The 23,743-nt window shown below is 26.9% G+C and overlaps 1 protein-coding gene across 1 annotated transcript in view; it reads right to left on the minus strand.

The window, feature by feature from the left end:
• LOC122502222 (transcriptional coactivator YAP1) overlaps positions 1-23,743 on the minus strand; it is a 53,926-nt gene that overhangs the window by 6,638 nt on the left and 23,545 nt on the right. Inside the window, exons 2-4 of the mRNA XM_043612166.1 lie at positions 10,053-10,276; positions 4,383-4,567; positions 609-795 (exon numbers count right to left, since the gene is read on the minus strand). Of these exons, the coding sequence (XP_043468101.1) occupies positions 609-795; positions 4,383-4,567; positions 10,053-10,276 (596 nt within the window). The remainder of the gene's footprint in view (positions 1-608; positions 796-4,382; positions 4,568-10,052; positions 10,277-23,743) is intronic.

The following is a 23,743-nucleotide window of genomic DNA, read 5'->3' on the forward strand; positions in this document are numbered from 1 at the left end:
TTAAAAACACTCAATAAGTTATGTACAGTACCGGTTTGAATCTACGAAAAAAAGAATTTCATTAATTTTAATATCTTGTTCTAGGTAGAATTAAGAAAAAATATTTTTTCGAATTTCATATCGCTTTTCTTCTAATTAGTTCAAATTTTTACTAATTCAAATTTAGAGAATAAGTTTTGTGATAATATTATAGCAGAAAAAATTAAAAAATTAATTTATTTTCCACAATTTTGCGTTAATATAGGTGAAATTTTTTCTATTTTAAAAGATATTGTTGTAAAAGGTTTAAAACATGAATGAACATAATATTATAATGTTTTTACTTGATTTTAAAAAATTATGCAATCGCATATATAATCTACCTTCCTCTACTCATAGATAAAAAGAGAAGAGATATAAATAGATGAAGGACACTTCGAATAAGAACAATTCATTTTCAAATGTCTTTAATCCCAGTTTGTCGGTGTCTTTATGATTAAAAATTAAAAAATTTTAAATAAAAACTCCTACTCTTTTTAACTTGAATTCAAAATTTTCGTAAGTTATTTCCACGTAAATTACTATCTGAATTTCAATGTAAAAAAGAAATATTTAAATTTTTTACTAACCGCTCGTCCCGTCCATATTGTCGTCGATATTGGCCAGGAAATCTTCAGGTGTATGAGGAAGAGAATAAGCTGACCCTAATCCCAAACCGCTATCTGCACTCTCTTGACGTGCATGTTGCTCATTGATTCCAGATAAAAATGGATCCATTACAGCATCGGTTGATGTTTGTCGTAGCATTAATTCTTGCTGTTAAATAAAGAATTTACAAGTTGCTTTAGAGTTTTCTAAAAAGACATACTTAAGACTATTCCCAGATAGCACAAAAACTTCCAGGAAATTTCCAGGAAGTTTCCCACAGCAACTTCGGAAGTTACCTTTGGTAACTTCCTGGAAGCTTCCCCGGAATACAACAATGTCCGCCTCTGGAACTTCCTTCGGAAACTTCCTGGAAGTTTGCTGGAAACTCTCTTTGGAAACTTCTTGTTATTTACCAGTGTAAACTTCTTGGAAATTACCAAAGGTAGTTTCTTGGAAATTATCTAGAAATTTCCAAAACTTATTTTAATAATAATAGATAATAAATAATAATAATAATATAATTTAATAAATAAATTTATTGTTTAAAAAGTTTTAAAAAATTAAGAGATTTTCATATTTTTCATTGACCTAAAATAAAAAATTGTATTTAATGAAAAAAAACGAAAATAATAATCTTAAACGTGCAAGAGTGAGCAGACTCGAACCTTTGTATAGCCTGATGGATAAGTCTAAAGGTATCAAGTCGGCTGCTGGGATAGCGCCTTAACGCGCTCAACCAAATCGCCACTTGCATCCATTTTTGAAAATGTAATGTTTTTTTGACTTAATTTTCAAACCGACACGAAACGAAATGAAACGTAAATTTCAAAAACACAATTTGCACAATTTAGCAGTTTTTTTATTAAAAATATTTTTAAAAAATATTTTTCCCCATTTTTTGGAGAATGGAAATATTGTTGAATAATTTATAGTTTAGTAAAAAGGCACTAAATATAATCCTACATATTTTATAAAAAATAAAAACTGCATGTAATATGTTATTTAAAAATTAAAATTCAGTTTACATACATTAATGATTAAAAAAAAATAATTACACACAATTGATTTGCATTAAAAATTGTACTTTAATTTATAAATTTAATTTAACATTCCAAAATATATAAAAATGTCTACTAAATTTTCTATAATAAAAAAACGTATTAAAAAGTATGATATAAACTTTAAACAAATAATGATAAGGATTATTAAAATGAGGATGCAATTTTTTTCTTTATTATTCACAAACACCAACACCACAAAACACTAATTCAAAAATAAATATTCATTTCCACGCAGGGTTCGGAAGTTACGCGTAACTTGAGAGTTTTTGACGTATATTACGTTTTCGACGTAATATACGTCAAAAAGAGTAAAATATTCAGTATATTACGTTTTCAATATGGCGCGCGCAAGATGTGTATAAATTTTTCTTCAAAATAGTTTATATTTATCTGGACGGCAGAGAAAAAAAAATTTTGTTACAATATTATATAATGCAGTAGGATAAACTCCGCAAATATCAATATTAACGTATTAATTTTTTTGTAAGGATGTTCACTCATAACATAACCTTTAAAAACATATACCTTATAATTTTCCCTACTTATTAAACTTTGCATAATTAAGCGATAAAATTATATCACGTTTTCTTAATTTAAATGTTTGTTTTTATACAATAATTATACGTAAATAGCATTAGTTTTCTGATAGTCTGTCAATTGTTTTAGAAATGTCTGTAAAAAAGGGTGACAAAAATGCGTTCAATGCAGAAAATTTGCAGTTAAAACATTCATCTTCGCAGGCAGATGATTAATAATAAACAATTTGTGGTTATTATTAACAATGTGGTTATTGAATTACAAATATTTGAGGTTATGTTATGCACGTTTTACCCGTTCTACGCATGCGCCGTAGTAATATCGACAAAACGTAATATACATCTATTTTCGTAAAAAATTCAAGACGTAATATACGTAGTAATATACGTGTAGAAAACTACGTATATTACCTTGACGTATATTACGTGCGAACCCTGTTTCCACGTAATATATAAGCAATTGTAAAACTGACACTACTATTTTTAAATTAAAATTGATATGTAAATGTAAACCAGGATGTAAACATTTAACTATGACATAACCTCATTTACCAAAAAAACTGTTACTACAGTTGGTAAAATAGAAATTAAAGATACTTAGTAGAAAGAATCCAATAGGTAATGTGTATATTACATTTTCAAAAATGGATGCAAGTGGCGATTTGGTTGAGCGCGTTAAGGCGCTATCCCAGCAGCCGACTTGATACCTTTAGACTTATCCATCAGGCTATACAAAGGTTCGAGTCTGCTCACCCTTGCACGTTTAAGATTATTATTTTCGTTTTTTTTCATTAAATACAATTTTTTATTTTAGGTCAATGAAAAATATGAAAATCTCTTAATTTTTTAAAACTTTTTAAACAATAAATTTATTTATTAAATTATATTGTTATTATTATTTATTATCTATTATTATTAAAATAAGTTTTGGAAATTTCTAGATAATTTCCAAGAAACTACCTTTGGTAATTTCCAAGAAGTTTACACTGGTAAATAACAAGAAGTTTCCAAAGAGAGTTTCCAGCAAACTTCCAGGAAGTTTCCGAAGGAAGTTCCAGAGGCGGACATTGTTGTATTCCGGGGAAGCTTCCAGGAAGTTACCAAAGGTAACTTCCGAAGTTGCTGTGGGAAACTTCCTGGAAATTTCCTGGAAGTTTTTGTGCTATCTGGGTTAAACCAAGATAACAATACTAACTGTTCTTTATAAATGTTTTTTTAAGATAATAAACTAACGTCAACCAGAATAACGTTTTTATGATAAATTGTTATAAATCTGCATTTATTTTGTTTTAAATAAGTGTTTGTAATTTTGTTGATAGATTAATTAAAATTTTAGTAATGGAAAAAAGAAAATAATTTACAACTTACATAGGTGATTCTCAACGAAGTGGTAACTTTTTTTAAAAAATAATTTTTTAACCAAATTTCCCATGTAGATATTTTTAATGTAGCATAAAAATAATCATTTTGTTAATATTTGAGTTTACATTTTTTTAATCTTATCCCAGTAAACGAAAACTAATTGAAATGAATTAAAAAGAATTCACAAAGAGCTTTCGTGAATCCCGCTTTGTGACAAATACGAATTGGAGCCATGATGCAATTTTCCTGAATTCGTGAAACTGTATTGAACTTCCGAACCTTCTATCCGTACCAATTCACTGGACAAGTTTTGAGCCTTTAATTTTTTTTCAATTCGTTAGCACGAATTCAATGCATTCCTTGGCCATTTCTTTCGAATGCGAATTCGTTTGGACAAATTGGTACATATTGAATTAAATTCAATTGAATATACAAAGAGCTTGAGTGAATCCCGCTTTGTGACAAATACGAATTGGAGCCTACCAAAAATGTTAATTCGTTTCAATTCATTTGAATTAGTTTTTTTTTACTGGGATATAAACAGTTTCAAAATTTTTAGTTTAGAGGTTGAATAATAAGTTTAAAAAAGTCAAGTTTTGTCCATTAATAATATAAATAATGAAAAAATACAAATAAAATGTGGTGAAGATTAATGGTGCAAAAGTTTAAAGCAGATTTGAAAATAATATTTAAAGTTATTAAATAGAGAACAGTTGGGAAGCAAAAGTGACCACTTTCAAGAATCACCCAAATGCAATACTCGCGTGATATTATAATTATTAAAAACTCTTTCAACCTGGCGCATAATTTCTTGTTGGCGTTGTTTCAGTCGTTCTCGCTCCATTTGTAATGATTGAAGTCTTAATTTTTGTTGACAAGCTTGAAGGGTTTGATTGTTTTGAATGCCACCTCCACTTGGTTGTTGCAGCCAGTTTTGTGGCAACATTGCGCCGGATGTGGGAGCTCTCTGAAGATGAGTAGCTATAAAAAATTAAATTGCTAATTCAATTAACGTGCACATGAATATCCAAAACTTGAATAACGTGTACACCAGAGACCCTATTTAGCGACATAGGTATAAGAAAGACTAGAGACATGATAGTTTTTTTAAAGTTTAAATGCTCAAACATTTATTTGTTTATCCTCTGTTTCACAATGCTGTGGTTTTACATGGTGGTAGAAAAATATTAAAAATGACAAAATTGAATGAAAAAGCAAAAATGATTTCTAATTTCCCTATTGAAACACCTTCGAATTCTTCCTCAAGAAAATTGTTATCTATAATTAAAGCTTTCATTTGAGCCCAAGAACCCAATTTTTAATTTTTGTCCTCAATATCGGGTACGCCATTTTGAATTTTTAAAATCTGATGACTTGTTACTTTTAAGAACGTTTTTCTCGAAATCTTCATTTTCGGCGTAAAATCCCTTTTAACTTAGCAGGTTCAAATTTTTGAATTATTTAATATTCTGCATTGCTGATTAAAAATTGAATAATACTTTTTAAGTAACAATTTTATTAATAAAGAAAAACACATGATAATTAAAAATTGTTTGTTAAAAAATCTTATTGTGACCAGGCTTCGAAGTCTAGTAGCAGGCCAAAAAAAGTATGAAAAAGTAGCATCTTGGAAGAAAAAAGTGTCTTCTAAATTGAAAAAAAGTATCAAAAAGTAGCATATTAAAAATTAAGTAAAATTAGTTTTTTAAGTAAGAAAATTAAGTGAATATAAGTTGTTGTCGAAAAAATTGAAAGAAAAAAATATTAGAAATAGGAATTCACAAAATTTTTATTAAATTTTGATATAAACATAAAATATGAAAATATAATAGCTTTTTTGTCGATATTTTATATTAGAAAGTAAAACGCACTTGTTCATAACATTTTGCACATAATGAAATGTAATTGTTAATAATACTTAAAGGAGATTTTTCATAAAAATTTGTTTTTTAATAACAGGCTCATAATTTTGAGAAGTAAAATTGACACCTTCTTTCTCCTTATTATTTTTAAAAAACTATCAATAACTTTTTATCAGCCATCTAATTTTTAAAAATGAAACGTAAACCTTTTTTAGTAATTTACTAATAACAACTATCAAAATGGAAAAAATGGATTGTTTTTAGTCACATAAATTTTTTATATTTCAGAATCCACATAGCCATAATTTTGTACAATAATAAATTATGAGTAATTAAATTCAAATAAAAAAATTTATTTTTTTTTTTAGATAGATCTTAAATCTTTATAAATGTTTTTATTATTGAACAAATGACTTAAAACACTGTATTATTAAAAATACAATTAATATTTTTATTAAATTTCACAAAAAGTTTCTAAACATATAATAAATAGTCACGTTAAATAAATATTATTTTGGATTTTTAATCAAACAATTTATATAACCAAAAGAATTAAGTTTTTATTCTTAATTAATTGATTCTTTCTATACTTGATGAAACTTTAATAAAGTCAAAAAAGGTATTACTATTAAATTATATGGTGAAAAATGAAAAATTTAGTTTTTAATTTTTTTAAGAAGTTTAAAGAATAATAAAATTAAGATACAAAAAATTCGTAACTTTAAAAAGTTGTAATTTAATAAACATCCACTATTAGTAATTATTATAATATATTATAATCACGCGTCCAATAATAAATTTAATTCACTTAGCGGGCTTTTTGAAATCTACGAAATTCACAAAAAAAACTAAAATTCTTGAATTCTGTCAATTTTTTTACCTTTTTTGGAAAAAAGTAGCATTTAGTAGCTTTTTGACAAAATAAGTAGCAAAAAGTAGGCTTGACCAAAAAAAGTGTCAAAAAAGTGGAAAAGTGTGTCACTTCAAAGCCTGTATTGTGCTTAAAACTTTTATTATAAAAAAAGTAAGTGTAAAGGAAATTCAATAATTTGAATCGTGTTTAATGAGCAATATTAAACAAAAAAGTACAAAAACTAAATTGACATTTATGAAAGGTTTTTAATTTGTCGTTTCTTTCGATTAAAGTTCCCTGACTTGTGGATGAAATTGAAGTTACCAACGTTGATTCAACTAAAAAATTTTTTAAAAAATTTCTTTAAAAAGTTCAGGATACAAATTTTCTTGTTTATAATTATAACCCAAGTAAACCCACCAAACCCTAAAATAAAGAAAAGGTGGAGAAACAGAAGTTGTTATTTTGTTCTCACGGATTTTCCAAAAATCACGAAAATTCAATTAAATTAATAATTCCTCGCTTCGGAAGTCATTTTTTTCTTTTGATAATTGTTTATTTTAATATTAGACGCTATTTAAAAAAAATTTCAAGTGATTCCAAGTCGGGGAAAGCAGTGATTTTGAATTTTTTTGTCTAATTTTTTCCAAAAATCCTGGAATTTCATTAAAAAATCAAAATCACAGCTTTACCCGACTTGGAACCAATTAGATTTTTTTTAAATGGCTCATGACATTAAAATAAATAATTATCAGGAGAAAAAAATTGCTACTAAGGTGAAAAATTATTAATTTATTTAAAATTTTGTGATTTTTGGAAAAAATTTGAAAAAAAATAAAAATAATTTCTTTCTCCGTCTAAGATCCTCTTGGAATCCTTTTTAAATAGCCTCTAATATGAAAATAAACAATTATCAAAAGAAAAAAATTGCTACCCAGTCCAGGAATCATTAATTAAGTTGCAATTTCGAAATGTTTAGAAAATTCGTGACAAAAAAATTCAAAATCACTGCTTTCCCCGACCTGGAATCATTTGAATTTTTTTTAAATAGCGTCTAATATTAATATAAATTCTTGTTTTAATAAAAATTTGTTTTAAAAACTTTAGTAAACTAAAAAAAAATTCTGATATTTAATGCTTCTTTGGCTCAAATATAATATACTGATTTTCCAGTACTAACAATTGTTTTAATTTATTAAGTTAGTTTTGTAGAAGGTAATTAAACGAAATTTTGGTAGACATCTAAAATACCAAAAATTCGTTTTTTTTAAATTGAATTAGAACAAACTTCTTGCAGGATTTTTAGAAAAAGTAATAAACTAATGGAATATGACAGGGTTAATATTCGTAAAATACGCTAGTGATAGGAAATAAAACTTCTCTTTTGTGTTTCTGAAATATCACTAAATCGAAAGTTTATAAATAGGGTCTCCAGTAACTAAAAAAATTTTGTAAAAGGGTCAGAATTCGTGAAATTTTCAAAGAAAATAAAATGTATTTTTTTTAAATCGAAATGTTGAAAAAACATTTCTATTTGGCCTTAAGAATGTGTCCACCAAAAAACCGAAAAAAAATTATTTTTTATAAAAGTTATTGCAAAATTAATTTTTTTGCAACTTTTTAAACAAAATTTTATTTCTCCTAAATGAATGAACCGATTTAAATGAACCAAGCGGGAATATAAAGGGGATAAAATATACTTTCGTTTAGAATTAGAAAATTTTTAAAAGGTTTATTTTTTAGGGGAGAGGGCCCCAAGGTGGTCAGGGCCCTAAGGTGGTCACCCTAAGAAAATTTTTGTATATTAGTTAGTATCTTCAAATGTTTTTTGTTATTGTTATTATTTGAGAAGACAAAGATTTTAGTAAAGTTTTGAGGTAAATAGTCGTATGAGTCTCTTTGTAACGTGAACGTCGTAAAATTTCTGTTTTTAAATGATCGATAAATTTTTTTCTCAGGGTGTTAAAATCATCGAAATTAACCATTTTAAATTAGTAAAAATCGTTATAATTATCTTTATATATCGTACAATAATATTCCAAATGAATATAATTAATATTGTGCTTTAAAAAATTTTTTCATTAACGTTTAAAAAATTCTTTCTTGGCCCTAAGGTGGACACTTTTGATTTTTTATGAAAATATGTTTATACGCCATATTTATCAACATTTATCACTGTGAATGTGAATTTTATCAATTTTTAAGTTTTATGATGAATAATAATAAAATAGAATTATTTTCAAAATTTTACCTATCTAATACATACACAAAAAGTATCATTTTTGACGAAAGGACAAAGTGCAAAAAAAATATGTAATATGTTTCTGTGATCCTGAAAAACAATTAATATTAAATAAACAACTTAGTAATACGTTTTTTACATTTTTTTAAAACTTTTTTAGTGAATTTTTGTATGGTGACCACCTTGGGGCCACTTTTTTAAAAGTCGAATTTTCAACTTTTTTTAAAAAGTGCCATAACTTTTTTTTTATTAATGAAATAAAAAAAACTTTATGATAGGAAGTTAGGTAATAAGATAAAGTTTCAAACGCCGTATTATTGACCTTTATATATAATTCCATTTGAAATCTACAGTCGTTCAAAAGATGGGTGACCACCTTAGGGCCCTCTCCCCTAATAATTATTTAATAAATTTTTTATAAAAAAAACAATTAATTTTTTTTAATGTTCTGCGCCTTTTAAAAATTTGAAAAAAATTTTAACATACACTTAAAACTATAAGAAATCAAAATCCGTTGAGAAAATTTAGGAGCGACAATTATTTTAAAAGTCATAATGAAAATTAGATTGGCGCGGTGTAGTGCTTCAACGCTGAACTTAGTTTTTGATCATTTTTATCAATTTTTTATGGTTATATGATTGAATAAAAATGTTAATTTGACAGTGTTTTGTTCATTTCGTAGTTAAAAATAATGTTTTAATTCTGAAAATCATTAAAATCGCATCTCCGTTCAATATAATTTTCATTATAACTTTTTAAATAATTGTCGGTACTAAATTTTCTCAACGAATTTTGATTTCTTATAGTTTTAAGTGTATGTTAATATTTTTTTCAAATTTTTAAAAGGCGCAGAACATTAAAAAAATTAATTGTTTTTAAAAAATTTATTAAATAATTATTAAAAAATAAACTTTTTAAAAATTTTCTAATTCTAAACGAAAGTATATTTTATCCTCTTTATATTCCCGCTTGGTTCATTTAAATCGGTTCATTCATTTAGGAGAAATAAAATTTTGTTTAAAAAGTTGCAAAAAAATTAATTTTGCAATAACTTTTATAAAAAATAATTTTTTTTCGGTTTTTTGGTGGACACATAAGAATGCTTAAGGCCAAATAGAAATGTTTTTTTAACATTTCGATTTAAAAAAAATACTTTTTATTTTCTTTGAAAATTTCACGAATTCTGACCCAAAATAAAAATTAATTTTAAATTAGGTACTTAATAAATTTAATTAATTATAGAAATAATGAAATCAGTAAATTTTACATAAATTTTCTGGGCCAGCAGATACAACCGTTTACGTAACTGAGTTCTGTAAAATATTATGAATATTAAAGGATAAATTAAATCCTGTATATAATATTCGACATATTTTACAGAAGGCAGTTTCCTAAACGGCTGCATCCGCTTTTCTATAAATCTATCTAAATTTTGATTACTTAATTTTTCTATGTGACAAATGGAAATAATCGCAAAGAAAAAATATTGAAAAATGCAAAAATACTTACGAATCCTTGGATCAAACCAAGAAGTCGTTCGTGTTTGGTGATTAATGAAATAAATTTCGCCTTCATTTGTGCGTGCCTGCTCCCATCCATCCGGCAACGGCCCAAGAGTATTTGTTGTTCCTGTAGATGATTTCCCGCTTTCTACAGCTGCCGCTACTGCTGCCACGCTTGCTGCTGCTGCTGTTTTGCGAGGATCCTCCCATGTTGTTGTTCTAGTTAAATGACTGTAAACAAAAAAAAAATTTGGAATCTTAAGAGGAGATTATAGTTCTTTAGGTCTAAAGTATTAGGGTACTTTAATTATTTGCAGATTTCTAACTTTTATTTATTTTTAGATTTCTTAAACCCCTATTAAGTTCCATGGCAAAGATTTGTTGGTCAAAATCTTTGCCATCAGCACATAAGGGATTAAGTAAAAATTCTTTCGGCACACAATGACGTAAAGTACACCTGATTTTTTTAACATTCAACCCTTTACTAGGTGCAGTTTGTTCCAGCTGGTTCCAGCCAGGGTTTAGGTTTTTTACTACTTTGAAAGTAGTACCACTATTTTAACAACATTTTGAATGAAACAATTCAAAATTTCTTTAACAAATTTTAGATCATTTCTTATACTTTTTTAGAATTATTAATGAAGATCTTTAACATCTTCCTTATTTGCATAATCTGTATCAACTCCATAATATAACTTTCAAGATCACTTTGGAACTGATCTATCACATTAAATAGAAACTTGTTCTGAAAATAAATTTTTAAAAGTTGACAATTGCTTAAATATAGGTGCTGATAAATATTTACATACCTATACTATTAAATTGTTACTTTTTTATTTTGATAAAATAATGATTACTTTTAAAACAAAAGAAAAACCCAATGCAATAATTTTAACTGTATTTAAAGTTCCATCTTTAAAGTCCGCTGAGTTTATTTTACTTTCTTAACATTCGAACAGTTCAAAAACCGGATTTTAACTATTCTTAGAATTACATATAGTGAAGAGTGAGTTATGTTGTAGTTAACAAAGATTAACTTTTAGTCCACGAGCTATCTACATTTAATTTCATGCATTATTTTAATACTAAGCAGTGGTTTGATTTAAGCTGACATGCTAACTTGTGGCTAATATCTATTTCAAATTCGAGTTCATTGTTAGCCCGGTGGTGACGATTAATTCATTGTTTTACAGAAGATTCTATTCCCCACCAAGTTGAAATCATATAGGTCTGCTTTGTGAGCACATCAAAAATAATCATTTTCAATATTAACATAACCAGAAGGATCATTAAAAAGAAAATGAATCTTCAACTTGAACGATTTTCAAGAGAATGTAAAAATTCGACGGTGAATAGCGACAATTAATTGTACTTACTATTTTTTCACGTTTGCACTGAAAAGCTAATCAACCAATTGATCTTTTTATCTAATAAAATCATTCTCGCTATGAAAACGTTCAGTTTTTGGCTTTAGTTAAACGCATTTACAAATACAGGGGTATCGTATCAGCCAATTTCGCCGAAGGAAACTAGTCTGACATCATCACGTACCATAGTACTATAGTATATGTATATTTGAACTCTGACGTCATAAGCGGCCTGCAAAACAATCTTTCTCCATGTCTATTCCTGTCTTGGATAAGTACGTTTTCACTAAAAAGCATCATGCACATTACATTTTTCTTGTTCATCTTCTTATCTTCAAATAAGCTTGAAATTATTACTACAACTACTAGACAGCACAATAAAGACAACAATATTGCCTCAACATTGCTGTGCACTGTTAGCAATATTACCATGCAATATTCACGCAAAACTGTTGCTAAATATTATTTGGGTTCAAATGTTCCAATCTGAATTAATTCTAAATTCGTAACATATTTTTTCTAGTTGTTGTATTAAAAGAAAATATTAATTATGCAACCATTTCTAAAATTATACGAAATTAACCGAATTTTACACCAAATTCTCCACATTTTACATTTAACAACAAATCCACTAATTTAACATTTTAATACTCAATTAAATTGTCAAGAATTATAAAGATATTCGAAAAAATTGTTTGGTAATTAAAAATAAACTGAGTTGTTTTAAAATTAAAATGATAAATTATTTGTTTTGACGCGCAAATTTCTTTTATATTTATATTTGACTTGTTATCACATTGAACGCCAATTATTTTTTTACCCTTTTGCATGTAGGATCTGAAACATTATAACATCGGAATAATGATCGTCCAGTGGCATTCAAGTTTGAGAGAAACAAATAAAAGAATAAAAGGGTCTGCAGTTGAAGTTTCCAATACAAGGAGATTGAGAGCTGAAAATTGGCATGACTCCAATGTACAGAAGAACGAACTGCAAAAGCAAAGTGTTGCCAGTGTAGCTTTTAGAGAGCACAGCGTTTCTGTGCGGTGGCTTACAGCATACAGACCAAGATGTATTTTTATTCCGGACATCGCGGCGCCGGACAACTCGTAAATAGATGCTCTCTCAACGCTTCCCATCTTTACTTTACACGGTTACTTGTTTGAAACCGCGCTCACACTAATAATTTCCTGGACGACTCCAAATTTCTAAACTTTATTTCACTAATTCAAATAATATAAAGATCATTCTCTACCTACGTAGCGCACAATTTTATCTACCTCTTCTTTTTCTAAAAACCTATTGAACACATTGTAGTGATAATTCAAAGAGAAACTCATTTCTGTGTTTGTAAACAAAAGCCAATAATAGTAAGCTATTATAGAATAGAACAATATTATTAGATATTAGCTATTATACAATAGAAACTAATTCAAGAATCGATTATTTTGGTTTTTATTAGAGATGTGCAGTGGCTTTAAGCAATTCAATTTTATAACATTTGAGTCCTCAATACATCGAGAAAATTTGAGCCCGACTCAGCTAGACTTTAATTTTTACATATAATATTATAATCATCGAACTTGTAAGTCTTCATGATAAAGCCATCATAAATTTGTCAGTAAAAAAATAGTAAAATCACCAAAGACTTATATTTTACGTTGAAGACGAGTGTTGCTAGTAAATCTAGTAAATTTTATATTCAAAATACTGGTCTTCAAATAGAAGACCTTAATAACTTTCCCTAAACAAATTGTTTAAAAATAAAAATTTGCGACTTTTTGAGAAAAATTTGGGATTTAAAGGGTTAAATAAAGTGCAGTTGTTCCGGTTGTAAATCTTTGTACAAGATTATACATTATGTAGGGCATTCTCTGAAGAAAGTCACTCAGAATTAAAATTTATTGAACTGACTTTAGTAAATTTTTTTCCTATAATGTAAAACATTCCTAAATATTAGATCATTTAAAAAAAATATTTAGAAAACATTAGAGATTCAAGTTTTAAAAATTTGAAGTAACACTGTTGCATTCAAATCTTTATAACTCTGACAAAGGGATTTTAATTTGTACAGAGGGTTGTTTGAATGATCAAGGTTCCTACGAAAAACCTAATTCAAAATTCCAGGCTTTTTCCAGGAATCCCAGGTTATTTTTTAGAAAAAATACCAGTATAATTTTAAATATAATTTCCATGTAATTTAAATTAAATCTATTGCGTTATAAAGATTTTTTTTCTTACTTTTTACAAAAACAGAAAATGTAGAGTGAGGCGAAGTTATGCCTCTGTCATAGGAGGGTCAAACCATTTTATTTCGCCTAATGTATTTTTGATCTTTATAAAAAATTTCAATATTTCGGGAAAATATTCTTATATGTTTTGGGATTACGAAATGCACAATGATTTGTAAAAAATAATTTCATTTCATATAAAAAAAGATATTATAAATTGAGAGTACATGAAAAAAGGTTACATTGACAGGCATTACAAAATATTTAAAAAAGGAGTAATCTCTTTAAGAAATATAAAAAAAGCGATTGATATTTATTTTTAAAGACTTAATTTGTGATTTGAACTTGATAAAAGTATCAAATAATTTATAATAAACTGTAAAATATGTTATTTAAGTTTCTGTATGAAATGTCAAAAATCGATCATATTTAACAATTTTTTTGACAAAGTAATTTAATTTTCGTAAATCAGAATTATTTAAATAATAAGTATTTTTAATACACTTTATTATTATTTAAATACTTTTTTGATTATCAACTGAGAAATAAAAAAAAATTTACCTTAAAAATGAACCATTCTTCATTTTATCGGGATTTTGAATGTTTGTAACTTCGTTGGAGAAAACCCGATTTATGCCAATTTTTTGGAGCATGTTGATTGAAGCAATATCTTCCTGCTACTAAAATTTCGCGATGGGTTTTGCACTAGTTTTCAAAAGAAATTGATTTAAAAAAATTGTTTATTTTGAAGGTTACAGACAAGTATTATAACTAACTTGAAGTTGGTTTGCTACTTGCAATAAAAGTCAAATTCAAAATAAAACGATTTTTTTAAGGTCAGTTTAAAACAAACCAACTTCAAGTCAGCTATAATACTTGTCATTAACCTTCAAAATAAACACTTTTTTTAAATCAATTTCTTTTGAAAACTAGTGCAAAACCCATCGCGAAATTTTAGTAGCAGGAAGATATTGCTTCAATCAACATGCTCAAAAAATTTGGCATAAATCGGGTTTTCTCCAACGAAGTTACAAACATTCAAAATCCCGATAAAATGAAGAATGGTTCTTTTTTAAGGTAAATTTTTTTATATTTCTCAGTTGATAATCAAAAAAGTATTTAAATAATAATAAAGTGGATTTAAAATACTTATTATTTAAATAATTCTGATTTACAAAAATTAAATTACTTTGTCAAAAAAAATTGTTAAATATGATCGATTTTTGACATTTCATACAGAAACTTAAATAACATATTTTACAGTTTATTATAAATTATTTGATACTTTTATCAAGTTCAAATAACAAATTAAGTCTTTAAAAATAAATATCAATCGCTTTTTTATATTTCTTAAAGAGATTACTCCTTTTTGCTTCCTCATGAGGAAGCTTTGCATTGGTGACGATTTTCAATTTTTCAAAAGAAGGTTATATGGACTCATTTTCATCTAGAATATATGTATATTCAATTATGAGCAAATGTCCAGATGTATGTGTGTGTGTGTATGTCACAAAAATTGTGTACAAATTATCTCAAACAAATTTTGATGGATTGTCTTGAAATTTTGCAGGTTTATTTCAGTCATTAATACCTAAAATCTGACACAAGGATTTTCAAAAATATCTACAAAATTTTTTTTTATACAATTTTTTTAAAATTCAGAAAAAAAATTTTTTTGTATTTTTTGAAATAATTTTTTTATTTGTTAATATTTTTATTAATTATTCTCAAAATTACATTCCTGACAAGAAAACGAATCGATTGATGTATACTAAGTATATCTTTTATCAAAATTTATAAAATTAATAAATATTTTTCTTTTTTACAAAAAATTCAAATTTTGTATTTTTTTCATAATTAATTTAATATTAATATTAATATTTTGAAATTATTATTCTATCATAAAATAGAAGCAATTGGCAAATGAAAGTGTAAATTTCACCAAATATTTATACAATAACTTATAAATGATTTATATAATTTTATTTTTAACAAATCTTCTAGACGAACCCTTTCGTACATAGTTTTTCAAAAGTTTGCAAAACCGCAATTTTTATATATTGAGGAAGCTAAATGGTCATAAAATGAACAACTTGTTTAAATATTTTGTAATGCCTGTCAATGTAACCTTTTTTCATGTACTCTCAATTTATAAAATCTTTTTTTATATGAAATGAAATTATTTTTTACAAATCATTGTGCATTTCGTAATCCCAAAACATATAAGAATATTTTCCCGAAATATTGAAATTTTTTATAAAGATCAAAAATACATTAGGCGAAATAAAATGGTTTGACCCAGGAGAGAGAAAAAAGAATGGTTTTTCCAAAAGTCTTGTGACCGTACCCTTAAGGGCATTTGAAACTTGATGACGTCACACCCCAGGCGGAAATTTCCAACCGGCGCGGATCCTAGCCCGTACTGACGCCGGTGTAACTGTACTGGCTGGGAACCGCCTGCCAACCGAATGTGAACGGGCATTCTACCGAATAGTGACTAGGCCAGGAACGCGCTGGCAACCGGCTCGGAACTGGCGTTCTACCGCCCGCTGACCGGCCGGGAGAAGCCGTTCCGTGTATAAGTCAACCGGCTGGGACCTGGCACTCTACCGACCGTGGATTTTTCATTTAATAGCCAGCCGAGCGCTGGCATTCTACCGACTGACAACCGGGTCGGATCCAAATGATAATTTCAACAAATATCAATAAAAAAAAATAATAATTAATTGCAAAATATAAATACTGATGACAATTCATTGACAGTTCACTTTACACATTTTTTTAATTTTTTTATACACTTAAACGCAATTTTTTATTACATACACATTTGAAAAATCCTAACGCTTGGAGGTACGAACCTACGCCTAACCGAATATTTACGCACCGAAATCTCGCACGCTAACCACTATGCTACGCTCGCATAGGACTCTCAAATCTTAAATACTCTCAAGTGTCACAAGCTGAAATGAAACTTGTCGAATAACTACGCGTCAATGCTACAGCTATATTTTTATTATTATATAATATATTAAATAATTGTATCTCAATATAATAATATTGAACATAATAATATTAATAATTTTAATTAATATCACAATAATAATAAATTTATTACTATTGAGATATTATTAATTAACATTAATATTATTGAGAATTAATAATAAATTATTAACATGAATATTAATATTTATTAATATTAATAATTTATTATTAATTCTCAATAATATTAATTAATAATATCTCAAAAATAATAAATTTATATTAATAGTATAAATTTATTTATAATAATTATAAATTATAAGTGGACAACAAATTTTTTTAATTGTTTAATTTTGAAAAAAGTCTCAATAAATAATTACTTAATATTTTGATTAAATTTATTTATTAATTAATCATTATTTTCTAAAATAATGCAATTAATTATTGTAATAATTATTTAGTTATGACACATTTATTGAAAATAAATTTATAATGTGATTTATAATGTGACAATAAATGACGACATCCGCAGTCGGATCCGGCCCAGCACCGAGCCAGTACAGACTTAACATATCCGTCATTCTTCCGACGCCGCAGAAGAATAAGATCCGCCGGCGGAAGAAATCTAGTACCGAGCCGGTACTGACAATAGTAGGAAGACGGATCCGACAGTCGGAGCATAATCTGTACCGCGCCGGTTGCTTTTTCAGATCCGAATCGGTACAGACCGTCGGTGCTGGCGGTCCGTACGGGTGCGGATCCCAGCCGGTTGTAAATTCCGACATTCGTCCGACTTTTCCGCCTGGGACATGCTTTGCACAAACTGAAACGTCATCAAGGTTCAAATGCCCTTAAATTAAAAAAATTCTACCCCTACTACCTTCAAACCCTCAAACGAAAATTAAAGTTAAGAAATTAAGAAACCTTACTAAAGATGACCATTTCGATCCTATTGCGTAGCTCTTGTGCCTTGCTGTTGTCGATATAGACACATGTTTGTGCATCAATGCATATTCACAATTGAATAGTTAATATAAATTGACTGTACACAATGTGAGAGGCTTTCTACAGTTCCCCTCTCCGATGGTTCAAATGCTAGTATACTTTTACACTACATGACATTTTGATCAACAAAAAGAGATACTTGTATCGTGTGTAAGAAAAATACAAAAGTTTGTAATAAAAAAGTTCTAACACTCAAGACCGCACCGTCTATATTGCCGTGTGATATAAAAACTTAGTTAAGGGCAGCTCCATACGAAAAGCAAATGGTGGATCACCGATTTTTCTTAAAGTTTGTAATTTTGTAGTACTTGGGGTACTAAATAACTGTACCAAACAATTTTGCAAAAAAAAATTTTTTTTGCAAGATATTTAGATTTGAAAAATCGGAAACTGAAAAAAATGACTTTTTTTGAGAATTTTTATTTCGAAAACTATTGATTCTACAAGAAAAAGTCATTTATTCAAAATTGTAGAGAAAATGCCAATTTTTTATAATATTAAAAAAAAAGTTAAGAAAAATTAATTTTTCAATAATTTGTTTAAACAATAATTTTTTATTGTTAAAAAAGAGCAAAGGACATCATGGAATATTCTAGAAAAATTATTTTCTCAAAATTTGAACCTTCCTTAATAAGTGGTTAAATTTTTAAAGAAGTGATTTTTGGTGTTTTTGAGAAAAAAATTTTTGAAGTTTGCACTACGAGTTTTTGTGCGTTGCGCTAACTAAGCAGCGCCTATATCAGTGTATTTTAAAAGATAATATGATCTTTACTGCTCGCCCCTAATACATTTAATAATTATATACGTATATATTTTATTATAAACAGTTTAACAATATACTTTTACTTTACTTTTTTTTTTACTTTTTTACTTTTTTATAAACATTATTTTCCTTTTTTTAACCCATTAACCCGGCGAGTATGTGGCGGGAAACTGTTACACCGACTATGTGGTGGGCATGACATGCCCAAAATGTAAAATTGCTTATAAATGTTACATATAGCTATATTAAGTTAATTTCTGGTATTATATTATAAAAAGGCATGTAATAAAATATATTTCCTTAATTATTTATTTATTTATAAAGATAAAATCAACTCTTTGTCATAAGATTTATCATATGATTAAATAAAACAATGAAAACTTAAAACTTTTATAAAACCAAATTTGCACTTTTATAAAGGCAGGACTTTAAATATTAGTGAATGAGGAGCATAATACTGCTTTTTAGAATACATGTCAATTCAGTTGTCATTAATTTAGTAGAAATTAGGAAAAAAAAATTCGCCAAAAATATGCAAAATTGACGTTTACGTCCAAGTAATTTAAAATATAATTTACATAACACTATCACCATACCATCATCTTCTCTTATGAACCCATAACTTCAGCTACTCGAAGTTTCAAAACGTTACAGTGGAAATTTTAGGATTTAAAAGGATTTAAGTAAATGTGGGGCATGACATGCCCAACCACATACTCGCTGGGTTAATGCCCATGGGCACAGGAACGCAGGTATAAAAAGTAACTATTGAGATCCTGGCATAGGGTCTAATGATAATTTTTGACTTTAAAAATTAAAAAAAAAAAAAATTTTTTATACAATTGGTATAAACAAATGAAGAAAAATTGATTTTCATAAAAAACTGATAGCGCCATTCGATTCGACGCAAAAAACTACTACGAGAACGTATATTACATAATTTTAAAAAAAAGACATATTGTTGTAAAAATGTTATTAACGAGGTTCCAGGGATCACGAAATAAGACCAAAGATTCACGGTTTTAAGTAAAGTCACAGATTTATTAATAATGAGCGAAAAAGATTAATTAGATACAAAAATGTACTATTGTCTCAATAGCGTCTCTATGAGAACTGAACGAATAAAAAGAAAGACGCCGTAACAGGCGATTAAACAAAAATATAGCGGAAGCAGATGGCACCACCAGATATAAAATAAAACAAGTAATAAAAAGGGAGGCTCAATTTGAATATTTCTAACAAATGTTATAAACAATTAGCCTGCATTTATACTGTACGAGATAGAAGGATTGTTTTTGAAGTTAATAATTTTTTTAAACAAAATTAGTTTAATTAGGAGAGTTTTTGACGTCAAAAATTTTTTAAACAAAATTTTTACCTGAAAAACGATCCTTCTATCTCATACAACATTTTTGCAACAATATCTCTTTTTTTAAAAATTATGTAATATACGTTCTCGTAGTAGTTTTTGCGTCGAATCGAATGGCGCTATCAGTTTTTTATGAAAATCAATTTTTCTTCATTTGTTTATAACAAATTGTTTAAAAAAATTTTTTTTTTTAATTTTTAACGTTAAAAATTATTATTAGACCCTATGCCAGGATCTCAATAGTTACTTTTTATACCTGCGTTCCTGTGCCCATGGGCATTAATGGGTTAAAAAAAGGAAAATAATGTTTATAAAAAAGTTAAAAATATATTGTTAAACTGTTTATAATAATAATATATATACTTATATAATTAATAAATGTATTAGGGGCGAGCAGTAAAGATCATATTATCTTTTGAAATACACTGATATAGGCGCTGCTTAGTTAGCGCAACGCACAAAAACTCGTAGTGCAAACTTCAAAAATTTTTTTCTCAAAAACACCAAAAATCACTTCTTTAAAAATTTAACCACTTATTAAGGAAGGTTCAAATTTTGAGAAAATAATTTTTCTAGAATATTCCATGATGTCCTTTGCTCTTTTTTAACAATAAAAAATTATTGTTTAAACAAATTATTGAAAAATTAATTTTTCTTAACTTTTTTTTTAATATTATAAAAAATTGGCATTTTCTCTACAATTTTGAATAAATGACTTTTTCTTGTAGAATCAATAGTTTTCGAAATAAAAATTCTCAAAAAAAGTCATTTTTTTCAGTTTCCGATTTTTCAAATCTAAATATCTTGCAAAAAAAATTTTTTTTTGCAAAACTGTTTGGCACAGTTATTTAGTACCCCAAGTACTACAAAATTACAAACTTTAAGAAAAATCGGTGATCCACCATTTGCTTTTCGTATGGAGCTGCCCTTAACTGACATTTTGGTGAAAAATGAGTTTTTGGTATCAATGAACTCGTAAGAAAAAACTGCGTCTAATAGTTATAATTTAAATTTTTTTTGCAAATTATTGTTTGCAAAAAATTAATATTAAAAATCTAAGAAATTGCAGAAAATGAAGGAATATTTGATAAAAAGTTAAGGAAAGGACTTTGCGTAGTCCAAAAAACAAACAAGGCTACGAGCTCGAATGTAAGATTTGAAGGAATAACTTACTCTCTAAATCTGAATAAGTGAAATTTCACTTATTTTAAGTGAATATTCACTTATTCCATGTTTCAAAACTCTTCCACGTAGAATAAGTGAATTATATTCACTTATGAATAAGTGAATTACATTCACTTATGAATAAGTGAATATTCAATTATGAGATAAGTGAATACTCAGACATTAAGAAGTGAATGTAAATAAATAATCAGGATCAATATTATATAAAAAAAATATTTATTTACTATCAACTATTTAACAATCTCTTCTCTTCTCATTATCAGTCTGAAACTTATAAACATGTCAATTTTTCAACTTTTTTAAGCCAAATTCCCAAACGGTCACCCATCCTAATATTAACTGCAAGCAATGTCGCTTAACTTTTATGATCAACGAGAAACACTACAATGCCACTTAATAAGTTGCCTTATACTCATAGAAAATTATTGGGTGATACTTATAAAGAGTTAGTTTATTGTGTTCTACTTTAACGTTTTGTTTAAGATTTCTCTTTATATATATGTATATAAATACTTAGTAAATAAAAAGTTAGTTATTAGATTACTGTTAATATAATATTTAACTGAATATTTTTTAAAAAATTTATTAAATTTTAAATGACAATTTTTATAATTAAATAAAACAAAAAATTTCTAATATATTAACTAAAATGATAAAAACATTATTTTTAAACATTTAAAAGTTGGTATAAATAATAAATTGTAATATAATGCGCAGATGAATTTCTTTTTAACTAAATATTTCACTTATACATACCCAGTAAGAAACGAAAAATTGAAAAGTATTAAAAAGATTCTATTCTGTTGAATGCCATTTCTGTCCAATACTTTTCTATCCAGTGAGAGCAATATAAATAGTAACGATATCAATCCTCTTGAATACCCAGTAAGAAAGCAAAGATTAAGAAGCATTAAAAAAATTCTATCCTTTTGAATGACATTTCTGCCCTATGCTTCTGAATTCCGCGACAGTAGTATAATAATATAATACTAATATTGTTGACATATAGAATGTTCAATTACTTTCAAATAACTGCACCCATGAATTTATTTGCTATTTTAAAAAGGAATAATTATTAAATTATCAGTTAAGAGGGTTAAAAGTGTTTAAAGGTCTCTGAAATTTTTAGGTTATGATTTATTGTCTAACAGAATAACGGCCCTGACTCGTTTAAATGACGTTAAATTGGTAAACAATCAATTTTTCAGCAAGTTTTTCTTTGAACACAAACACTTTTTACAAAATCTGCCACCGTATGTATCTTATAAATTACAAAAATCCAGAAGATTGCTTGAATGCATGCAGAAACGCGGTTCCAATGAAAAATTGAAAAGTGATATAATGACAGGCTGTAATAATTTCGGATGGGATTGAAAAGCATTCAGAAAAAAATTTTGTCTTTGTTAAAAATTACAAAAAGAATTGAATAGCATTCATTTTTAGACGAAACGTGGTCCTATCATGGTATAGAAAAGTATTGGACAGAAATGGCATTCAAAAGTACTGGATAATTTCTACTACACCATACAGAGTTTGAATTATTTCAATCCTTTTCAATTTTTCGTTTCTTACTGGGTAAGTGGGGATTTCACTTATTGATAAGTGAAGACATGTTCACACATAAAAAAGTGAATATTTCACTTATGTATAAGTAGATTCTACTTATTAATAAGTGAGAAAAAGGTTCACACATGAAAAAATGAACGATAAATAAATTATTATTCCTCAAAAAATTGTGTAAATATTTAGGAGAAATAAATAATTAATGTATATCAAACAGACACTTTCGTACAGCTTTTTTTGGTATCAGCATGTCACGAAACGTGTAGATATAATGAATCACTTTCTAAATATATTTATTATAAAAGTAATTAATGAAAAGAAAGACTTTAAAAGAGGTGCTATTTACTTCACTTCATTATTAGAAGTTTTTCCACATTTTAATAAATAATTAAAATTAATTAAAATATAAGTTCGTATATGTATTTAATAAACTGTTTGAATATTATTGTTTTAGAAAGTAATAATCATAAAAAATACATCTTTGGTTGTAATTTGGGGCGCTATTATTCCATAAAGCAAGTTTTCTAAAATTTTTGAAAAATATAATTTTGCAAGTCAGAAGTTTTTTTTCTCCGAAATTTCTTTTCTGTGAATTTTTATTTACATGATTTTTATTTAAACGAATTTCCATAGTTCAACATTTTTTCATAATCAAATTCGACGAAATGTAAATTCTGTCCATTAAAATTTTGATTATGAAAAAATGTTGTACTATGGAAATTCGTTTAAATGAAAATCATAGAAAATAAAAATCCACAGAATAGAAATTTTGGTTAAAGGAAACTCTTCTCATATATAAAATTCTATCTTTAAGAAATTATAGAAAAATTGCTATATGGACTAATAATATGCACCCCTGTAATTTAAGTCAATTTCTTACAAACATAAAAAAATTATTAACTTTAATTTGCTAAATAACAAAAATTGATATCTTATAGCAACTTTGCTACCTACTAGAAATCCTCATCCTAAAGTACGCGTTTCTGCTCCCAACCGACGATTTGATTCATAATTTGCACAAATAAGTAACTAAAATATTTTTAAGTAAATAAATAAATCAATAAATTTTTCTATCTCGTTTCGGCTCCTAATACTTTTACCATTTTACATATTATATCCAATTTTTATTACCGACTTTTTATTTAAAAAAAAAAATTAATAATAATTTCCTTTGAAATATCAAATTCATTCAAATATTATAAATTTGTAAATTTGCCATTAAGTTTATAGTGTATA

Source organism: Leptopilina heterotoma, unplaced genomic scaffold, assembly GCF_015476425.1.
Source record: "Leptopilina heterotoma isolate Lh14 unplaced genomic scaffold, ASM1547642v1 Lhet_106, whole genome shotgun sequence".
Taxonomy (NCBI): domain Eukaryota; kingdom Metazoa; phylum Arthropoda; class Insecta; order Hymenoptera; family Figitidae; genus Leptopilina; species Leptopilina heterotoma.